Below are 22044 nucleotides of genomic sequence, written 5' to 3' on the forward strand. Positions count from 1 at the left end.
CACTGAGCCACAGTAATGTGTGTTGCTGTAGTGTGCTGTCTCACATAGTTTGTTTGCACCGTGCTATGAATCTTGTAATGATTGCTGTGTGTGCCTGACTATAACAATGCACATGCACCTATTACTATTGTCTTGAATTTTAACAGCAGCTAAAGGGGAGGGAACAGGGAATTCACAAGCACATATCCAACAAGGCTCTCACAGCTGGGTGTATGTGCGGCTGTCATTGTGTTTACTCTGCTGGGGGGCAGAGGGAGGCAGAGTGTCTTGGGTACTGCTGTGGCCCCTGAAGATGCGTGTAATGAGACGGGGGGGAGGTAGAGAGATCCTTGTGATTCTCTTCCCTGCTTCCCTACAGTGATTTCTCCCCACAGCCCTTTAGCTTCCTCTCCCCTCAGACCCAAGAGATCCACCAACTCCTGTGTACTCCAGGCCAGAGCATGTTTGTTGTGTGAAGCTGGCATGTTCAGCTGGGCAGTTGCTGTGTGAGCTGTCCATGACAATCAAGCAGGAAGAGCAATTTCAAAACTCCTTGGGGCTTTAAAAGGGGAGGGGTGCCTGCCTGTGTACCTGGCTGCAGAGCAGCAGAGTTCAAAATGGTGACCAGAGCAGTCATGGTGCACATTTTGGGACACCTCCTAGAGGCCGCTGAGGACCATGTAAGCAACACAGTGTTTACACTGACACTGCGTCACTCTAGCTATGTCGCCCTATGCTCTGCACCTCTCATTGGGATAGTTTTATTATGCCAGAGCAGGAGCGTTAAAGCAGCGGGAGCAGCATTGCAGTAAATACACCTCCATAGTTAGGTCGACGTAAGCTGCCTTATGTCTTCTTAACTCTGTAGTGTAAAAAAGACCTTAGTGGGACTCCTAAGTACCTAAGTTCCCTCTAAGAAATTTTACCTTTAGTCCCTCTGCCTCAGTTCCCCAAAATGGGGATAATAACACTGGCTTGCTTTTCAGAAATGTCTTGAGGATAAATGTGTTAAAGACTAAGCACTTGGATGCAATATGCGTATCTAAAATAGGTAGGTTACATTTGTGATGCTGCCTTCCCCAGGGTGTAACCTGGAACTGGGGTACCCCAAGCCATTTGTCTCAGCAGCCTGGGCACATCTTCTCACACTGTGCTTCTGTGAAAAGCTGCAGATCGCTCCCAGTCCTGCACTTACACAAACCTTTACACAGGCAGGGACACACCCAGCTGCAGTTACCTGAAGGCTTCTCCCCAGCTCCGCAGCGTTGGACCCCAGAGCTGTACCATCTTGTCCCAGTCAAAAGCCTGACTGGTATAAATGTATTACGCAATCCGCCCCTCCCTCAAAGTAGAGAGGACCATGCACCAGTTGTTGTTACTGAGCAGATGTCCTAAGCACTTCTATCAAAATACACTGTTTTAAGTAAAAAATATAAAACAAATTTATTAAGTATAGAAAGATAGATTTTAATTGAATATAAGTAATAACGTACAGATCAAAGATGATTATAATAAGAAATAAAACAAAAACACAATCTAAGTTCTCTAAACTGGATAGGATTTGAATCAAGCAGTTTCTCACCCTGTTACATAGTACAAACAGTACACCAAGCTTCCATATGCAGGCAAGCTTTCTTCTTTCCTGTCTGGCACCTCCTTTCCTGTTCAATGTTTATTCCTTAGGTGTTTTCAGGTGCTGTGTTTTAGCGGGAGTGAGGCCAAGCGAGGATGTCACTTCCCCCTTTTGTATCTTCTTCCAACTTGCTGGAAACATCTTTTGTGGTGACCTGAGTCAACCAGTCTCCTTTGGGTATGTGCTATCTCTGAGAGGTTTCCATTGTCCACAGGTTCTGGAGTAATCTTCATGAGTGTTCGTATTCTCCTCAATGAGCCATCAACATTGTTTGGCCTTTTTATTGTTGTACCTGAAAGGCCACTTGTAGGTGTTTCCAGCCTCACAACATATTTCAGCAACACATACATAGCAACTTAATAACTTCACATATAATGATAGCACATACAATCCAACAGGATATTAATGTTCAGTCGATCAATACTTTTTTAAATTACCTCACAAGGCATATGTAACACCGAAAGACCCTGGTCGTTGGCAGGCAGGATCGAACACGAGACCTCTGGGAGGCTGTAGAGCAGTCACAGAGTGTCTCTCTCTCTCTCTCTCTCTCTTCCTCTGCCACTAGATGGGACACAACACCACACTCAGAAGGTGTGTGGGTTACACAAACTTTGTACAAAACATATCATAATTATATCACCATGGTGAATATGAGGTGCAGAGTGTCACTTTGAGACACAGAGTATTACAATATTCTCACTGGAGTTACATGGAGGCACCTGCCAGCAGGCTTTAGCAGCAGTTACCTTGATTCCTAATGCAGGATTTGAAAATCACTGCCTCGAAAACCTTATTTCCTATATATATGGCCTTGGAGTCTGCCACCATCTTATAGTCTGACTTCTGAGTTTAGAAGTCTAGGCTCTTATCTACCTATAGTAGTATCTGTGGTTGCTGTTAGCCACCTCTACGACTGGCTTCTTTCTATGATAAGGTGATAGCCACTTAGCAGGCTCTCTGGAATTCCAAAGATGGTTATTTTTAGCAGTTGGGCTGAGTTGTACCTATGACTCCACCGCTAGGGAAAAAGCAATCAGGCTCATGGAAGAATACATTCAGGTAAAACCAGTTTGTCACTGGATGCTGTAAAGCAGCAGATGGGGTCTTCCTAGGATGGCTGACATTGTCTCAGCTAAAGAAGCATTTAAAAGTGGGCCTCATAAAACAGTTGGTTCATTTCATCTACTGCGGCCATCTATGGGGACAGTGCTTTTCAATTCTATACTATGTAGGTTCTTGTACCACTCTCATCATTGTAGTATCTGGATGCCTTCCATAGTACATTAAATGGCATGGCTGATAACTGTCATGTGTAGTTTGTTCTCTCTCGTATCCTATCCCCAGGGAGAGAATTGTGTGTGCAACCTATGTAGTATTTTTTTGTTTCTTTTATGCACAAAATGCTATGTTTTTATGTTAGAAAATGCTCATTAAAGAAGAGTCCCTTGCATTTGGAATAGCAGGAAGTGAGGTTTGTGATGGTCCTTATGGGAGTTTGTGCCATAGTCTGGGACCATCCCCTGAGAAAACGCTGTCCCCTACATAGATGTAGGATGTAGAGTTCTATTGTGCCATAGGAGAAAAGCCGTTGATCACAGCCCTTGCCATAGTGTTTTAGGTGATCTTTTAGATATATTGGGCCCAGGCCATTGAATGCCTTGAAAATAAGGACTAAGACTGAGTTAATTCATCCCTAGGAAATAATTTTTATGTGAGCTGCACAGATACAGCACAGGGGAGAAAAAGGATTGGTGAATCATAATGCTTTTAGGAGCTTCTGTACAAGCATTCTCCTCCTCCCTCTGAGTATCTCTGCAGTTTTCATCAGCTGTAATTTTTCATTTTAGCTGAGCATAATTTTTAATGGTTTTCATTTTTTCAAGCACAGTTTTGGGTCCAATGAATTGTGAAGGCAAATACTAGATTTAGAAATCTGATTACTTGACTTTGCCCACAAATCAGTAGTTGGCACATACATTTGATTGCGCATGTAAACATTGAGGCTGCTTTTATGATCACTTTCAAAATTTGATCCTATAAGTCAGCCTGCTGTACAGCAAGCATCTGCAGCCTTGCTAGGCATGTATCGGGCTAGTTGGCCATGGTATTCTATTGGCTTTGATGCTTCTATTGATTTATCTTCGTGCTTAAGTTGTGGCTCCCTTGCCAACAATGCTGTTAAATTAGAGCTAAGCTTGCTTATATGTTGTTCCACGCAACACCACCTGACCAGGACAGTGATAGTGATGATGAAATGCTAAGGGAAATTAGAGAGACTATCAAAAGTAAGAACTCAATAATAGTGGGGGATTTCAATTATCCCCATATTGACTGGGAACATGTCACCTCAGGACAAAATGCAGAGACAAAATTTCTCGATACTTTAAATGACTGGTTCTTGGAGCAGCTGTTATGGGAAACCACAAGGGGAGGGTTAACTCTCGATTTAGTCCTGAATGGAGCGCAGGAACTGGCCCAAGAGGTAACTATAACAGGACAGCTTGGAAATAGATACCATAATATAATAACATTTAACATCCCTGTGGTAGGAAGAACATCTCAACAGCCCAACACTATGACATTTAATTTCAAAAAGGGGAACTATGCAAAAATGAGGGGGTTAGTTAAACAGAAACTAAAAGGTACAGTGACTAAAGTGAAATCCCTGCATGCTGCATGGACGCTTTTTAAAGACACGATAATAGAGGCCCAACTTCAATGTATACCCCAAATTAAGAAACACAGTAAAAGATATAAAAAAGAGCCACCGTGGCTTAACAACCATCTAAAATAAGCAGTGAGTGATAAAAAGGCATCTTTTAAAAAGTGGGAGTCAAATCCTAGTTAGGTAAATAGAAAGGAGCCTAAACCCTGCCAAATGAAGTGCAAAAATGTAATAAGAAAAGCCAAAAAGGAGTTTGAAGAATGGCTAGCCAAAAACTCAAAAGGTAATAACAAAATGTTTTTTAAGGACATCAGAAGCAGGAAGCCCACTAAACAACCAGTGGGGTCCCTGGATGATCGAATTACAAAAGGAGCACTTAAAGATGATAAAGTCATTGTGGAGAGACTAAATGGGTTCTTTGCTTCAGTCTTCATGGCTGAGGATGTTAGAGAGATTCCCAAACCTGAGTCAGCTTTTGTAGATGACAAATCTGAGGAACTGTCACAGATTGAAGTGTCACTAGAGGAGGTTTTGGAATTAATTGATAAACTTAACATAACAAGTCACCGAGACCAGATGACATTCACCCAAGAGTTCTGAAAGAACTCAAATGTGAAGTTGCAGAACTATTAACTATGGTTTGTAACCTGTCCTTTAAATCAGCTTCTGCACCCAATGACTGGAAGATAGCTAATGTAACACCAATATTTAAAAAGGGCTCTAGAGGTGATCCGAGCAATTACAGACCGGTAAGTCTAACATCAGTACCAGGCAAATTAGTTGAAACAAGAATAAAATTGTCAGACACATAGAAGAACATAAATTGTTGGCAAAAGTCAACATGGTTTCTGTAAAGGGAAATCGTGTCTTACTAATCTATTAGAGTTCTTTGAAGGGGTCAACAAACACGTGGACAAGGGGGATCCAGTGGACATAGTGTATTTAGATTTCCAGAAAGTCTTTGACAAGGTCCCTCACCAAAGGCTCTTATGTAAATTAAGTTGTCATGAGATAAAAGGGAAGGTTCTTTCATGAATTAAGAACTGGTTAAAAGACAGGGAACAAAGAGTAGGAATAAATGGTAAATTTTCAGAATGGAGAGGGGTAACTAGTGGTGTTCCCCAAGGTTCAGTCCTAGAACCAATCCTGTTCATTTTATTCATAAATGATCTGGAGAAAGGGGTAAACAGTGAGATGGCAAAGTTTGCAGATGGTACTAAACTACTCAAGAGAGTTATGAGCACAGCAGATTGTGAAGAACTTCAAAAAGATCTCACAAAACTAAGTGATTGGGCAACAAAATGGCAAATGAAATTTAATGTGGATAAATGTAAAGTAATGCACATTGGAAAAAATAGCCCCAACTATATATACAATATGATGGGGGCTAATTTAGCTACAATAAATCAGGAAAAAGGTCTTGAAGTCATCATGGATAGTTCTCTGAAGACGTCCACGCAATGTGCAGAGGCGGTCAAAAAAGCAAATGTGATGTTAAGAATCATTAAAAAAGGATAGAAAATAAGATGGAGATTATATTATTGCCCTTATATAAATCCATGGTATGCCCACATCTTGAATACTGCGTACAGATGTGGTCTCCTCATCTCAAAAAAGATATATTGGCACTAGAAAAGGTTCAGAGAAGGGCAACTAAAATGATTAGGGGTTTGGAACAGGTCCCATATAAGGAAAGATTAAAGAGGCTAGGACTTTTCAGCTTGGAAAAGAGGAGACTAAGGAGGGATATGATAGAGGTATATAAAATCATAAGTGATGTGAAGAAAATAGATAAGGACAAATTATTTACTTATTCCCATAATACAAGAACTAGGGGCCACCAAATGAAATTAATGGGCAGAAGTTTTAAAACAAGTAAAGGCAAGTTCTTCTTCACACAGCACACAGTCAATCTGTGGAACTCCTTGCCTGAGAAGGTTGTGAAGGCTAGGACTATAACAGCATTTAAAAGATAACAGGATAAATTCATGGCGGTTAAGTCTATTAATGGCTATTAGCCAGGATAAGTAAGGAATGGTGTCCCTAGCCTCTGTTTGTCAGAGAGTGGAGATGGATGGCAGGAGAGAGATCACTTGATCATTACCTGTTAGGTTCACTCCCTCTGGAACACCTAGCATTGGCCACTGTCAGTAGACAGATACTGGGTTAGATGGACCTCTGGTCTGACCCAGTATGGCCGTTCTTATGTTCTGATGTGTTGGAGAGGGTGTCAGTCTGTTGGTGTAGATCAGGGGTTCTCAAACTTGGGGTCGGGAGCCCTCAGGGGACTGCAAGGTTATTACATGGGGGGGTGTTGTGAGCTGCCAGCATCTAGCCCAAACCCTGCTTCACTTCCAGCATTTATAATGGTGTTAAATATATAGCCAAGTGTTTTTAGTTCATAAAGGGGGTGGCAATTGGAGGCTTGCTATGTGAAAGGGGTTACTAGTACAAAAGTTTGAGAACCAATGGTGTAGATGCAAAGACTTGAGACTGAAGAATTGTGTTGGGTGTAAAAAAATACCTTAACTTGTGATTTCCATGTGTTTTAGTGCTAATACTTAACCAATCTTAACTCTAGGAAATTCCACACACACTTTATTAATGTAGAGTGTTTATTTTGGTTTGGTTTTATAAATATGAGTGAGGACTTAGGGCTAGCCTAGCTGAGAAGATGGAACTATACTCCCTGATCCCCTGAATAGCATGTGATGAGGGTGATATAAGGACCTGAATAGAATATGACAGAAAAGGGGCTAGCTGGGAAGTGAGGTTGTGGAATTAGTTGAAGAATTGTATCTCCTCTGCTTTACATTTGAACACCTGGTTTAGAAAGCTTTAAGGGCTGCTCCAGGGGGCTTTCAAAACATATTACTTGAAACATCAGGAACTTGTCAGAATGAAAGGCTTTGAATGTCATTAAGCAAAAGCTTGAGCATTGGTTAAACTTTTCCTCCCCTATGAGTGTAGTTTTAAACAGAGCAGAGATGAGTGTTTCACCAGCTTCCTTTGTTTCTCCTAGCCCTGTCTCCTGGCCAGCTCCACTCCTGAGATATTCAGGGTACATTTGCATCACAAATTAAGGTATAATTGTAGCAGGGGTAGGCACATCTGCACTATTTTTAATCTAGTTAGCATGTTTAACAATAAAAGTGAAGACATGATGGCATGGGTTTCAGTATGGACAAGCAACCCAAGTACGTACCCAGGGTTCATGGGTGTGCCCATCTGTGCTACAATTACACCTTAACCTGCAGTGTAGATGTATCTTCACTTCCCAGCCTCTGCAGTTTTTCCCATCCATTGCTCTTTGTCACTGTCTGGTCAAGTTTTCTCTTTTGAAAACTATAAGTGTTTAAATTTTAGGTGTAATTGCATATGCATAAAATATCCTATTAAGATGCATTATGTTGAACAACTTAAAAGCTTGGTGAATCTTTCTCATTAGGTTGACAAAAGGGACTCAGAATAGCTCTATTGTAGAGGTTGAGGCATCTCCTCTGGTTGGCTTTCCATTATAAAAGTATTTTTAAATATATATCATTAACTTCAATTTTCTCCCAGTAGGTTCTTCTAAATCAGAAATCTAAATTATATAGCTTTACCAGAAGCTTTTCATCAATGTTATTACCTCTGCTGTGGTTTACTGCCTCCAATTTCCCAAGATGGGATTTGTAACAAGAAACCATTAGATGATATTATTACAAATTAACCCTCGCACAAAAATACCTTTATTTAACCATATACTAAAATGCATGTTCTGTTCTAACATTTCTTCTGTATACTGCCTTAGCAAACTGAAGTGCCACTCTAGCAAATGTTTTCATTCATTCACCCCAAGCTAGAATTCCACCAACGCACTTAGGGCACCCTTCTCTTCACCAACCACTAAAATGCAGCAACTTTTTGCAAGGAACACGTTGGTTATTTAATGGTGCACAGCAAAACTTAAAAACCCTTTAGGAGAGGAAGGAAAAAGGAATCCTGTAGCTCAGGGATTGGCAACCTTTCAGAGGTGGTGTGCTGAGTCTTCATTTTGTGATAGACCCAGGCCAGTTGGGTACAGCAGAATAGCAGAAGGCAGATACACTGGCCACTGGATTAACAGTTTTCTGTTCCCTGACTGACCAGAGCAGGGGCTGCTCCAGACTAATGAGAATGCCTGACTCCAGTTAACCTGCAAAGAGTCAGGTGAGGCCATTAAGCTAATTTGACCACCTAACTCTAATTAAGGCCCATTGATACTATAAAAAGGGCTTACTCCAGTCAGGCAGAGGAGAGCTAGGGAGCCAGAGGAGAGGAAGTGCTGCTGAAGGGCTGGTTAATGAGGACACCCTCAAACCATTGTTAAGGGAACCCTACGGTAAAGTTGAAGAAGGGAGAAGCAGGAGAGCTGTGGGGAAGTGGCCCAGGGAAATGTAGCAACTCTGCCAGTGAAAGGTCGACTGCCAACAGCTGCTACCATTAGGGTCCCTGGGCTGGAACCTGGAGTAGAGGGTGGGTCCGAGTTCCCCCCAGTCCACCACTACAGGAACATCTCCTGGGAGGGGAAGTCAGGCCCCTGTCAGGACAAGAGGCTAAACTGTTCTGAAATAAGCCCCCAGGGACAACAGAGACTGTGGGAGTTCTCTCACCAACCTCCTTGCTGGCCTATGACGAAAAGGGCTCAGTAGACTGTAACCCTGGTCCTAGAGATTGAAGGGCTACATGGAGGGTCACAGTGAGCCACTGAGGCTAGCATAAACCGCCTGGAAGCACAGGACCCGTGGGGGCAAGGTTAGAGCTCTGCCACTATTTATTCACGCTAATTTAAGGTTTTGTGTGCCAGTAATACATTTTAACATGTTTAGAAGGTCTCTTTCTATGTCTATAATATATAGCAAAACTATTGTTGTATTTAAAGTAAATAAGGTTTTAAAAATGTTTAAGAAGCTTCATTTAAAATTAAATTAAAATGCAGAACCCCTTGGACTGGTGGCCAGGACCTGGGCAGTGTGAGTGCCACTGGAAATCAGCTCGCGTGCTGCCTTCGGCACCTGTGCCATAGGTTGCCTACCCCTGCTGTAGCCCTTTGAAACTGCAGAAATGAGAAGGTATTTTAGTTGGATAGAAAGAAATTGCCCTAGGGGAATTAGGTCCTTACCTTTAGTGTCTGAGCCAAAAACACCCACTATTGATGGAGGAGGGACCGTGTCATTGGTTCTGTGATGACCATAGTGATTAAAACCTCATTTTTACATCTCTTCTAAAAAGACAGCATCTCCAGCAATGCAGTGCCACCAAACACTACTCTGCTATCCTGATTCAGCACAATCTCAGTAGGAAAAGTTCCACGTGCAGACATCACCAATTCAAGACTTATCATGAGTGATCCTTTAAGGTGCTTGTACAAGTACTGTTCAATCATGAGCAAGCTTAGTGTGTGAGATTTATATAGTATTATAGCCCAAACAAGTATGGCTGCAAGCCACAAATACTGAATACATGATGGGTCCTTACACAAAGTAAAACTATTTCCCAATGCTATTTTTCCCCTACTATTACTCACACCTTCTTGGGCCATCCTGATTATAACTACAAAAGGTTTTTTTCTCCTGCTGATAATAGCCCACCTTAGTTGATTACTCTCATTATAGTTGGTATGGCAACACCCATTTTTCATGTCCTCTGTGTGTGTGTGTGTGTGTGTGTGTAATCTTCATACTGTATTTTCCACTGCATGCATCTGATGAAGTGAGTTTTAGCCCATGAAAGCTTATGCCCAAATAAATTTGTTAGTCTCCAAGGTGCCACAAGTACTCCTCGTTCTTTTTGCTGATACAGAGTAACACGGTTATCACTCTGAAACCTGAATACATGCTGATACTTTTCCCATCCTTTCTTTGCTGTTGACTCCCTGGCTCAGCTAATGTTTCAGGGGCGGCTCCATGCACCAGTGCACCAAGCATGTGACTGCGGCGGCAAGCTGCGAGAGGCGGCTTGCTGGTCGCCATGAGGGCAGCAGTCAGGCAGCCTTTGGCATCATGCCTGCGGGAGGTCCGTCGGTCCCGCGGCTTCGGTGGCAATTTGGCGGCGGGTAGGCCAAAGGCGCGGGAACAGTGGACCTTCCTCAGGCATGCTGCCAAAAGCCACCTGACCGCCTTGCTTGGGGTGGCAAAATACGTAGCGCTGCCCCTGACTAATGTGGAGAGTTTTTCTAATGAAGATGAAGTAGAATAAAAATATGGGAAAGGAAAGATTAAAAAAATACGATGAAAAAAATAAATAAGGGAGAGCTAATTAGGAAGAGATTTATGGAAGATTTTCTTTTCCAGACTCACTGCTGCTCTTTCTTTGGTGCTGCCTGAACCTAACAGAAGCATATAGCTCCTTTTCATTAACTTAGTTCTCTGCCCTTCAGCTATTGTGTGCATTGAAAGTCGGGAAAAAAGATCTTGCCTTGATGTTATGTAACCTTGCAGACATTAATTTGAAACAAACAAAACACTTGAAGCAGCTCTCATTCAGGGGATTTTACTGAGTGTTACTAAATTGCTGAATATTTAATAGCTAATCATGCTCCAGACCCCAAGGTCTGTCCCCCAAATGATAAGCCATTTTATTAAATGAATTTTAATTACTTAATAATTAGACCTTCTGTAGGGAAGGATGGGGATCCTGATAGGCTGCCAACCAGGCTGCAGGGCAAATCAGACTTGTGTGCCATTTTCAGATTAGAATTTAAAAGCAGATCTGGCTGTAATGTCCTGAGACAGTGGGTGAAAGGCAGCCAGCCCAGTGTGTGAAAAGCCATGGATGGCATGAACCTGAACTGTGAAGTGGTTTATTTTTTTAGTTATCTTAAAACTAGTATAGCTATGCAAGGGACTCAATGTCAGACTGTTAGACTAAACCAACTGAACCAGATGTCAATACTGTAATGAGGATTGTGTCTTGGTCTACTAATATTTACAATACTTTAGGTGTGGTGGGGAAAACACTGTGATAAATTGCTGACTGTGTGAGAAATGTTTTGACTGTCTCCGTATCTACTCATTAGTCCTCTTCCCTGAAAAAAGCTTACAACATTCCAGGCTTTTGAGCAGCTTCAAAGGAAAAAAAAAGCCTAAAAATGTTGTGGAATTTCACCATAAAAACTATACAGGCTTGAGGCCTTTGCCAGGCAATATATAGTGACAGCCCTGGGATCTGCTAGAGTGGGATCCTGGAGAGCTATAAAGAGGAGCATTGTACATAACCACTGGAAAAGAGAAGCTCCCTGTTTTCCAATGGAACAGTACATGCTTCTAGAGCTGTACCCAGGAGATCAGAAAGTAAAACAATGACATTTATATATATACAGAAAGCCTACAGTAGATTATTTTTAAACTTTTTTTTTTGGCTCTCTCTGTCAGGGCCGCCCAGAGGGCGGAGGCAAGTGGGGCAATCACTGGGGTCCTTCACTTGCTCCAGGGGCCCAGGAAATCTCTCGCGGGGTCTGGGCCCCTGGAGGTTCTTCCGCTCCAGGTCTTGTGTGGCAATTCGGTGATGGGGGCGGTCCTTCCGCTCCGGAACCCACCGCCGAAGACCCCAGTCCCCCTGAATCCTCTGGGCAGCCCTGCTTTCTGTGTTCTGAATGCTTGGATTGAGAATGAAGGTACCTGACCTTACAGATGGAGAAAAAATGCAAAGTCCCAATCATGTTTTTAAACTCTCTAAAACATGCCTAAAATGTCTTTTCTGTAACAGATGTGGCATATATAGAACATATGGCCGTGTTGAGTGGTGGTGCTTTGGGTTGAGTGCATAACTTGTGACTTAGCCTCGCATACGTAGCATGGCCATCCAATCTCTGACTGACAAAATCCTTATACCACACTCCACCAGTCTGTAGCCATGTACAGGGTAGAATTTCAAAACCACCTATGTAGCTCAGGAGCACAAGTCCCATTGGGGGTCACAAAGTCTTGTGCTTTTAAGTAACTCAGGCGCTCTTGAAAAACCTAACTGCAGTGTCTTTCTCCATCTTTTCCATATGTTGTAACAATATGTGTGTTATATACAGTAGAGCCAAATTCACCACTGAAATAGGCATCTCTCTCTCAGCCACCACCATCACCACTGTCCCCTGTACACCCTTGTTTAGAAGGGCTTTTTCCATAGCAAGGGTGGAAAGTCTGCAGTCACTTGCACTGCTTTGCATATGGGCTTGGAAGGAAGACCTCCAACCCTCTGCTCTTTCTAACCCCACCCAAACTTGTGGGTCTGGACTCCCCCACAGAACCCATGAAGGGGTTTGTGTGGTGTCTCGGGAAAGGTGCATGTGCCATTAGGGTTCCAGGTAAAGTGAAGCATATTCCCCCTTTCCTAAATAAAATCTGTGACATATGGAGGTTGATGGTGGTTTGTACTATACCTAAAATTCTAAAGGAGTTCTGGAGTCACTACCTAGGGTGGCCAGATCTAAGTGATTGTGAGAATCAGCCTTGGTCCCATAGTTCTTTTATTTATTTTATTTGCCTAAAATGGAGATTTTTGGGATTGCTGCATGGACTCTTGAGGACAACCAGGTGTTTGTGGCAAAAGCCTTGTTCGTATGCTATCTTGACAGACAGGTTTTTTTGTTTGTTTTGTTCCCTTAAACTTTCGTGAACCTTCTTTTCTGCTGATATGAATATAGTGGTGGCTTTTAACAGCTTTCCATTCACACGCATGTTGCTTTTAACTTTTTAATTATTTATGTAAAGCAAAGCTAAAATAAAAAGCATTCAATGCTTCTGTCTTTTGAGTTTACATCAGCTTTGCTTCATGTGAAAAGCTGTTACATCCTGTGTCTGTGCCAACAGCTTCATTTGAAATGTAGCATTTTTGCTCTTTCTGTAGGTTATAGAAGGGTGCAGCTGATGGTTGTTCACCTGTGAGTTCCTCTCCTTCAACTGCATCCTTGACTGTTTAGCTAAATGTGTCTACATTATATGTGTGTTTGTACAGTACCTAGAACAGCAGGATCCTAGACCATGACTGGGGTTCCTAGGCACTATGAAAATATAAATAATAATAATAATAATATATAGTTCTTGCTACCATAGTGTCTGAGCACCTTACAATTGTTAATGGATTTTATCCTCATACCCCAACCCTCCCCCCTTGTGTGAAGTATCTCAGGTGGTGAGCTGAGACAACAGGTAGATTACGTGACTTGACCCCAATCACACAGGAAATGTGGTTGAGCCAGGAATTGAACCCAGGTTTCCTGAATCCCACTCTAACAATACATTTATTAGACTATACTAGTTTCTGCCCTACCCACTCAGTGAAATTTTGACTGACTTTTTACTGGCAAAAATGCCAGAGCCCATATTTTCTTTCTTCTCGAACTCTTGATGGCCTCTGACACCACCGACCACTCCTCTACTTTTTGAAATATTGCACTCTGTTGACTTTGGAGGCTTTTGCCTCTTACTGGTCTCTTTCTACTCCTCTAATTTGCTTTCAAAATCACTTTTGATGGGTTCTTTTCTTCACTCTCTCCCTTTGTCGATAGGCCTCTCCAAAAAGCTCTATGCTTGTCCACTTGCTCTTCTCTCTCTATCTCCTATTTCTAAATGATCTTATCCATAAGGGTGATTTCAAATACCATCTTTATACTAATGGTTCACAGATCTATCTCTCTGCTAAAGACCTGTCTCCCTTTATCTAAACCCTAACTTCAACCCGTTTCTCTGATGACATCTGGTCATCATTTGGCAACTGAGCATTTCCTCTCCCCTTCTCCCTTAGTGTTCTGTTACCACTGATAACATCACCATAGAGGCCTATAATCTGGACATTATCTTTGACTCACTCAGGCCAGGTCCAATTCTTGCAGCTTCTACCTACTTGACATTGCACAGATCTGGCTTTTTAGTTTTGGTATCCAAGTGTACATGGGGTGGGTGGGAATGGTTTGTTTGTATCTTTAAAAACATTATCATGCTCAGATGTGCGAGGGGGCAGAATTACTGTTTCATTGGCAACCATAAATCATAAACCAGTGCTGCTGCCACTGTTGCTTTGAAAGATACTTACATCTTTCATTTGCATTCCTTGGGGAAATAGTGATTTTTTTAACAGTCTATATCTCAGCCAAAACTGAATGGAATGACGGTACAAGTAAAAGACCCACGTCTAGCTCAAAGGCTTGGATCCTATTGAATTTTGCAAACAACAGCTGTGTTGGAGCCTCTCAAAAAATAGATTGAAAGAGTCCTTTATAATGAAAAGTGACAGGAGTTGCTACCTCCACCTGCAATAACATGGACATAGACTTTGCTTGTTTCAATACAATGAATAGTATCCTTTCAGAGGACATGTCAGTCATACAGTTTGAAGTGCAGCATGGAAGAAAGATTCCATTAGGTGGAAAGATGTGAAAATAACAAAAAGTTTCTTAATCCTACTTAATTGCAGTACATCTTTCTTTGAATTCCATCCTGTTCTGAATAGTGTGTATTGCATAACACTGTGTTTGTACTTTGATAAAGTTATTCCTGAAGTAATTTGTAAGTAATGGGTTGCTATTTGATACTCTCTTATGTCAATAACACATCTATTATTTTCTTCTTTAAATTACACTCATTAGTGGCATACTGATAGTCATTCAGCAATCACAGAAGCCTCAAAGTACTTGTCTGAACATCACTTATTCTTCAGATTGGATTATTAACCAAATCCAGATCAACACAGACACAGCATGCAATTTATATTTTCAGTGACTATATAATTGCTTCTTTTCCTTGTGCTTGCAGGACCATTGAGGTTTCTTTCCCAGACAGAATCTGTCACAGCTTTTGCGGGAGACACAGTTTTGTTAAAGTGTGAAGTAGTTGGAGAGCCTATGCCGATGGTACACTGGCAAAAAAACCTGGAGGACTTGATCCTGAGCCCCAGTGACACCCGAGTGGCTGTCTTGCCCTCTGGAGCTTTACAGATTAGCAGAATCCAAGCAGGAGACAGTGGGATCTATAGATGCCTTGCAAAAAATCCTGCTAGTACCAGAACTGGAAATGAAGCAGAAATCCGAGTTTTGACAGGTAAGAACCATAGATTTTACATTGTCCTTATGTTTCCCCAATTATATATGGCTCAAAAGCTTGTCTTTCACCAACTGAAGTTGGTCCACTGAAATATATTACCTCACCCACCTTGTCGCTCCTGATGGGGGGCAGTTAAATTTTCTTTCCAGTTGCTTCTATGGGCTTCTGAGTTCTTTATTTTGAAGAGCCTGGAGACGTTTAGAAGCTTCTGGGTATGAAGGTGAGTAGCTGGCCTTATGTGACTAGCCAAATTTCCATAGGCCATTGTTTGAGAGCTGATGCAATTTTAGTTAAAGGTTTATGTTCCTGTATCTATATCCATAATCATTCCTGTATCCACGTCTTGTTCTATGTACCTTTTGTTGTGCCAGGCTTTCCATTACTTCAATAGTCTTCTGTCTAGCTCCAGCTTCTTTATTTCTAGAAATATTACCATGAATATTATTGAGCAGTAGAAGATTGCTCTGCAGCATGATTCCGTGCAGAAATGTCTTGCCGTCTACTCTTGTGTGTCTAAAGGCAAACACCAATGAAATTCTGCAAGGACATTAACCATCATATTTTTAGAATCTACTCGGAAAGCCCTCCTGCTGGATGATCAAGTCTAAGGGGAAAAACAATTGAAGACAGTTGACAGTTTTTCAAAGAGACATTATTGAGAACACGAGCAAACTATCCTACTGAGTAGGAAAGATAGGAAGTATGGCAAGAGACCACCTGGCTTAACCAGGAGAGCTTCAATGATCTAAAATTCTAAAAAAGAGTCCTATAAAAAGTGGAAACTGTCTAATTATAAAGGGTGAATATAAACAAATAACACAAATATGTAGGGACAAAATTAGAAAAGTTAAGGCACAGAAGAGATCAAACTAGCTAGGGACATAAAAGGGAACGAAACACACATTCTACAAATACGTTAGAAGCAAGAAGACAATCAAGAATAGAATAGGCCTATTACTCAATGAGAGGGAAAAGCCAATAACAGAAAATGTGGACATGGCAGAAGTGTTTAATGACGTCTTTTTTCGGTTTTCACCAAGAAGGTTGGTGGTAATTGGATGTCTAACATAGTGAATGCCATTGAAAATGATGTAGGATCAGAGTCTAAAATAGGGAAAGAACAAGTCAAAAATTACTTAGACAAGGTAGATGTTTTCAAATCAGCAGTACCTGATGAAATGCATCCTAGAATATTCAAGGAACTGACTGAGGTGGTATCTGAACCATTAGCAATTATCTTTGAAAAGTCATGGAAGATGGGAGACATTCCAGAAGACTGGAAAAGAGCAAATATAGTGCCCATCTATAGAAAGGGAAATAAGGACAACCCAGTGAATTACAGACCAGTCAGCTTAACTTCTGTATCCAGAAAGATAATGGAGCAAATAATTAAGCAATCAATTTGCAAACACCTAGAAGATACTAAGGTGATAAATAACAGTCAGCATGGATTTGTCAAGAACAAATCATGTCAGACCAACCTGATACCCTGGCAAAGAAAGCTAACAAGCCTTGTGGATGGGGGGAAGCAGTAGATATGGAATATCTTGATTTTAGTAAGGCTTTTAATACTGTCTCGCATGACCTTCTCTAAACAAACTAGGGAAATGCAACCTACATGGAGCTTCTATAAGGTGGTTGGAAAATCGTTCCCAGAGAGTAGTAATCAGTGGGTGACAGTCATGCTGGAAGGGAATAACAAGTGGATCCCACAGGCAGGAGCGGCGCCAGGGTTTCTGATGCCCTAGGCGGACGGCCATTTTGCTGCCCCCGCGGGTCCAGTGGACCTACCATAGTCATGCCAGCGGACGGTGCGCTGGTCTAAAGGCTGCGGTGGAGCTGCTGCAGTGATGCTGGCGGGCGGCCCACTGGTCTAAAGGCTCTGGTGGACCTGCCCCAGGCATGACGGCAGTAGGTCCGCCGGAGCCTTTAGACCAGCACACCGTCCACTGAAATGACTGCGGCAGCTCCACCGGAGCCTTTCCAGCAGCGGGCCATCTGCCAACGTGACTGCGGTAGGTCCACCGGACCCGCATGCCACCCCCCTCCGGCAAAATAGCGCCCCACAAAAATTCTGGCTCCCTAGGCCATTGCCTAGGTCGCCTAAATGGTAGCGCCGGCCCTGCCCACAGGGATCAGTTCTGTGTCTGGTTCTGTTCAATAGCTTCATCCATGATTTAGATAATGGCATAGAGAGTATACTTATAAAGTTTGCAGATGATAACAAGCTGGAAAGGGTTGCAAGTGCTTTGGAGGATAGGATTAAAATTCAAAATGATCTGGACAAACTGGAGAAATGGTCTGAAGTAAACAGGATGAAATTCAATAAGGACAAATACAAAGTATTCAATTTAGGAAGAAACATTCAGTTGCACACATACAAAATTGGAAATAACTGCCTAGGAAGGAGTACTGTGGAACGGGATTTGGGGGTCATAGTGGATTGCAATCTAAGTATGAGTCAACAGTGTAACACTGTTGCAAAAAAAGGAAACATCATTCTGGGATGTGTTAGCAGGAGTGTTGTAAGCAAGACATGAGAAGTAATTCTTCCATTCTAGACCGCGCTGATTAGGCCTCAAATGGAGTATTGTGTTCCATTCTGGGCACCACATTTCAGAAAAGATGTGGACAAATTGGAGAGAGTCCAGAGAAGAGCAACAAGAATGATTAAATATCTAGAAAACATGACCTGTGAAGGAAGATTGAAAAAAAACTGGATTTGTTTAGTCTGGAGAAGAGAAGACTGAGAGGGGACATGATAACAGTTTTCAACTAATAAAAGGTTGTTACAAGGAGGAGGGAGAACAATTGTTTTTCTTAACCTCTGAGGATAGGACAAGAAGCAATGGGCTTAAATTGCAGCAAGGGAGGTTTAGGTTGGACATTAGGAAAAACTTCCTAACTGTCGGAGTGGTTAAGCACTGGAATAAATTGCTTAGGGAGGGGGATTTTTAAGAGCATGGTGCACAAATACCTGTCAGGGATAGTCTAGATAATATTTAATCCTGCCTTGAGTGCAGGGGACTGAACTACATGACTTCTTGAGGTCCCTTCTAGTTCTATGATTCTATCATAAGCATATGTAACTTCTAGTTAAGCCAAAGGGCACAGTGCAGGTCTCTCGGACTGCTGGGGTGAAATCCAGACCCCATTGAAGCCACTTGCAGTGTTGCCACTGAGTTCAGCAGAGCCAGGATTTTACCCATGAACTATTAGAATGAATCTGTCCATGTGTGGATCTCTTATAGGGACATGGCTCACAGAGTTCTGCTTATTCTCCCTTTTGGGGAATGGTAGATGGCTCTTGGAACCATTGATTTGATGGGCAGAGCCAATGGGATTTGTGAGATTCAAACATTCTCTGTATTTTAGATTCTGATGCCAGGGCAAAACCCCTGGGACAGACTGGGAATAGAGCTCCCAAATCCAACTCCTCCGGATGCATTACAGACTGCTTGCAGCTTGGGGGCAGAACCAAATCCATCATTTGCTGGTAGCAAGGTAATACCCCACCTCCTGAAGTTCCCTGCAGTTTTTTTCTGCCTCCTCAATGGTTGCAGCCCTCCCAGCAGGAAAGGTGGCAGGCAGGACTGGAAATGAAGAGACTCCAGAGCAAGGAGCCCCACAATCTCCACAATGGGAGTGAAGCCAAAATGGCAGCACACCAGATGTGGTTGCACCTGGGTCCCAGCCATGCTTCACACTATGGAGCACAGCCACCTTCTCCCCGTCCACTTCCCTACGAGTTGTGGATGGAGGGCACTGGGCACAGTATGAACACTGCAAATGGCAGTAAGGAGCCTTCATGTCCAGCTCTCTTCCCTTGCTGTGACCTCTGTAATCGCCCCTCAGCCCTCTACTGATATACCAGGATTAGGAACTCCAGGAAAGAAGAAGACCTATCTGGCTCATGTGGATCCCATGCAACAGAGGGTTGTGATTCTGGGGACTTGAGACCCAGAATCCCAGATCCATACTTGAGACCCAGACAGGGCCTATTTGGGAGAAGGACACAAATAGTTTCAGCCTCTCTTAGGACAGGGAGATGGCTCTGAAAATATTTCAAGTGGTTTACAATCTCTGGACCCAATTTCATTTCCCCATCTAAAGCAGGATTATGGGGACAAGCTCCCATAAATAACTGAATAATAAAATCAGCTCTGTTTCCTCTGCTCACCTCCCTGGAATGCAGCAGGGCAACTGATCCTCAGCACCTGGTTCCCTGGCTCATGAGATGAGTGCAGCATGGTGGATCAATACAGAAGAGAATAAGCCATAAACATACTGATTCCTCTAGGCATGCATGCGTGCCCCTCACCACAAATAGAATTGTTCCTCCTTAGGGCAGGAAGGCCAGTGGTCAAAATCAGCGTTAGATAATCAAATATTTACAATATATCTAAAATACTCTACACATAGTGGCCTTAGGGAAGAAGGAAATTTACTTATCTCTTTCTGAACAATTTTTCTGATCACAGTTCTCTACAGAGAAAGCTGAAGCAAACACACAAAGTTACATATTTCCTGGAATATCTTGGGTTTAGGACAGACACAGACATATGATGCCTGGGAAGTCAATTATAGGCCTGAGTTGAGAATGAATACTATTGATATAAGGTTTTATCTCAGAAGAATGTGCACAAATATGAAGATGACCATAGTGTAATACAGGTGGTATCACTGAGATGGAAATCCAGTTCATATTGGAGCCTATTGGGAATTCTAAACTCATACATAGGCATGATTCAATGATCCAGATTTTATATGATACCTATTCAGTAATTCCAGAGAAACCATCTACATCTCGCTCTATTTCATCTGTTGGCAGAGATCTAGCTCCAGTTCTGTATTCTCTGCTTCTACAACAGCTAATTTTGTGCTAGTATTTAAAAAGGGTAAACAGAGTGACCCGGTAATTATAGACCTGTCAGTCTGACTTAGATCCCAGGCAAGATAGTGGAGTGGCTGATATGGAATCTGATGAATAAAGGGGTAGTAATTAATGCCAATCAATATGGGATTTTGGAAAAGAGATCCTCTCAAACTAACTTGATTTCCCTTTTGTTATTAGATTACCAGTTTGGCTGATAAAAGTTAAGTGTTGATATAATATATTTAGACCTCTTTAAGGCATTTGACTTGGATACTGCACAACATTTTGATTTTAAAAGTAGCATGATATAATATTAACATGGCAGACTTTAAATAGATTTAAAACTGGCTAACTGATAGGTCTCAAAATATAATTGTAAACAGGGAATCGTCATTGAGCCAGTGTGTTTCTGGTGGGGTCCTGCAGGGATGTGTTCCTGGCCCTATGCTATTTACTATTTTTTATCAAGGTCTGGAAGAAAACATAAGATTATCCCAAATAAAATTAACAGATGACTCAAAAATTGGGACAATGGTAAATAATGAAGAGGACAAGTCACTGATTCAGAGCAATCTGAAGTACGTGGTAAGTGGGGTGTAAGCAAACAATATGCATTTTAATATTGTAAATGTAGAGATTTACAAAGGAAGTAGACCCTACTTACAGAATGGGGGAATTCTATCCTGGGAAACAGTGAGTCTGAAAAAGATTTGCAGATGGTAGTGCATAGGCAACTGAACCTGAGCTCCCAGTGCAACAGTGGGGCCAAAAGGGCTAATATAATCCTAGGATGCATAAACAGGGGAATCTCAAGTAGGAGTAGGGAGGTTATTTTATCTCTGTGTTTGGCACTGATGTGACTGTTGCTGGAATACTGTTCCCAGTTCTGGTGCCCACAGTTCAAGAAGGGTGTTGATAAATTGGAGAAGGTTCAGAGAGGAGCCACAAGAATAGTTAAAAGATTAGAAAACGTGGCTTGTTGTGAAAGACTCAGTTAACCTTCTTTTTGTTCCATCTATTTTGTTTAAGGGGTGAGGTGGTTCATGTCTATCAGTATCTACATAGGGAGAAAATATTGAATAATGGGCTCTTCAGTCTAACCATGAAAGGTATGACATGATGTGATGGCTGGAAGTTAAAGCTAGACAATTTTGGACTGGAAACAAGATTTACTTTTTTAACAGTGAGGATAATTAGCCATTGTAACGACTTATCCTGTGTCACAGGGGATTCTCCACCAATGGCAATTTTTAATTCAAGATTGGATAAAAGTTATACTCTAGGAATTTTTTCAGGGCCTGTGCTTTGCAGGAGGTCAGACTAGATAACCACAATGGTCCCTCCTGACTTTGGAATCTGAGAGAGGTGATTGCAGAGAATCAGATTTTTTAAAAAATGATCTTTACAGTTCAGGTCAGGGAATGTGTACCAGAAACAGATTACAACATCCACCAAAACACAGTGATTCATTGGATCTCACAGCATTTGTATTTTCCATGTAGGGTGACCAGGTACCAAGTGTGAAAAATCAGAACAGGGATTGGGGGGTAATAGGCACCTATATAAGAAAAAGCCCTGAATATTGGGACTTCCCTATAAAATCAGGACATCTGGTTACCCTACTTCCATGGATAACAGACCTGTTGTGGTTGTAGCAGTTAGTGTGTCTGATGGGATTTTCATAATAAGTAGGAAGAACATTATCAGCTCCATCCCAGAGTGATTCTCCTGCCTTGGGTGGAGCAAAGTTGTGCATTGCCCAACAATGTGTATGGATCTGCAAGTCTATATTCAGGGTTTCAGGGTCCTGGGCCACCAAGGAAGCAGCATCCAA

At 42.0% G+C, this 22044-nt stretch overlaps 1 protein-coding gene across 2 annotated transcripts in view; it reads left to right on the top strand.

Annotated features, from left to right (window-relative positions):
• DCC (DCC netrin 1 receptor) overlaps window positions 1-22044 on the top strand; it is a 933783-nt gene that overhangs the window by 413395 nt on the left and 498344 nt on the right. For both annotated transcript variants that reach the window (XM_050944636.1, XM_050944637.1), the window contains exon 3: window positions 15047-15331. In XM_050944636.1, coding sequence (XP_050800593.1) covers window positions 15047-15331 — 285 coding nt within the window. The remainder of the gene's footprint in view (window positions 1-15046; window positions 15332-22044) is intronic.

This window comes from Gopherus flavomarginatus, chromosome 3, assembly GCF_025201925.1.
Source record: "Gopherus flavomarginatus isolate rGopFla2 chromosome 3, rGopFla2.mat.asm, whole genome shotgun sequence".
Lineage (NCBI taxonomy): Eukaryota > Metazoa > Chordata > Testudines > Testudinidae > Gopherus > Gopherus flavomarginatus.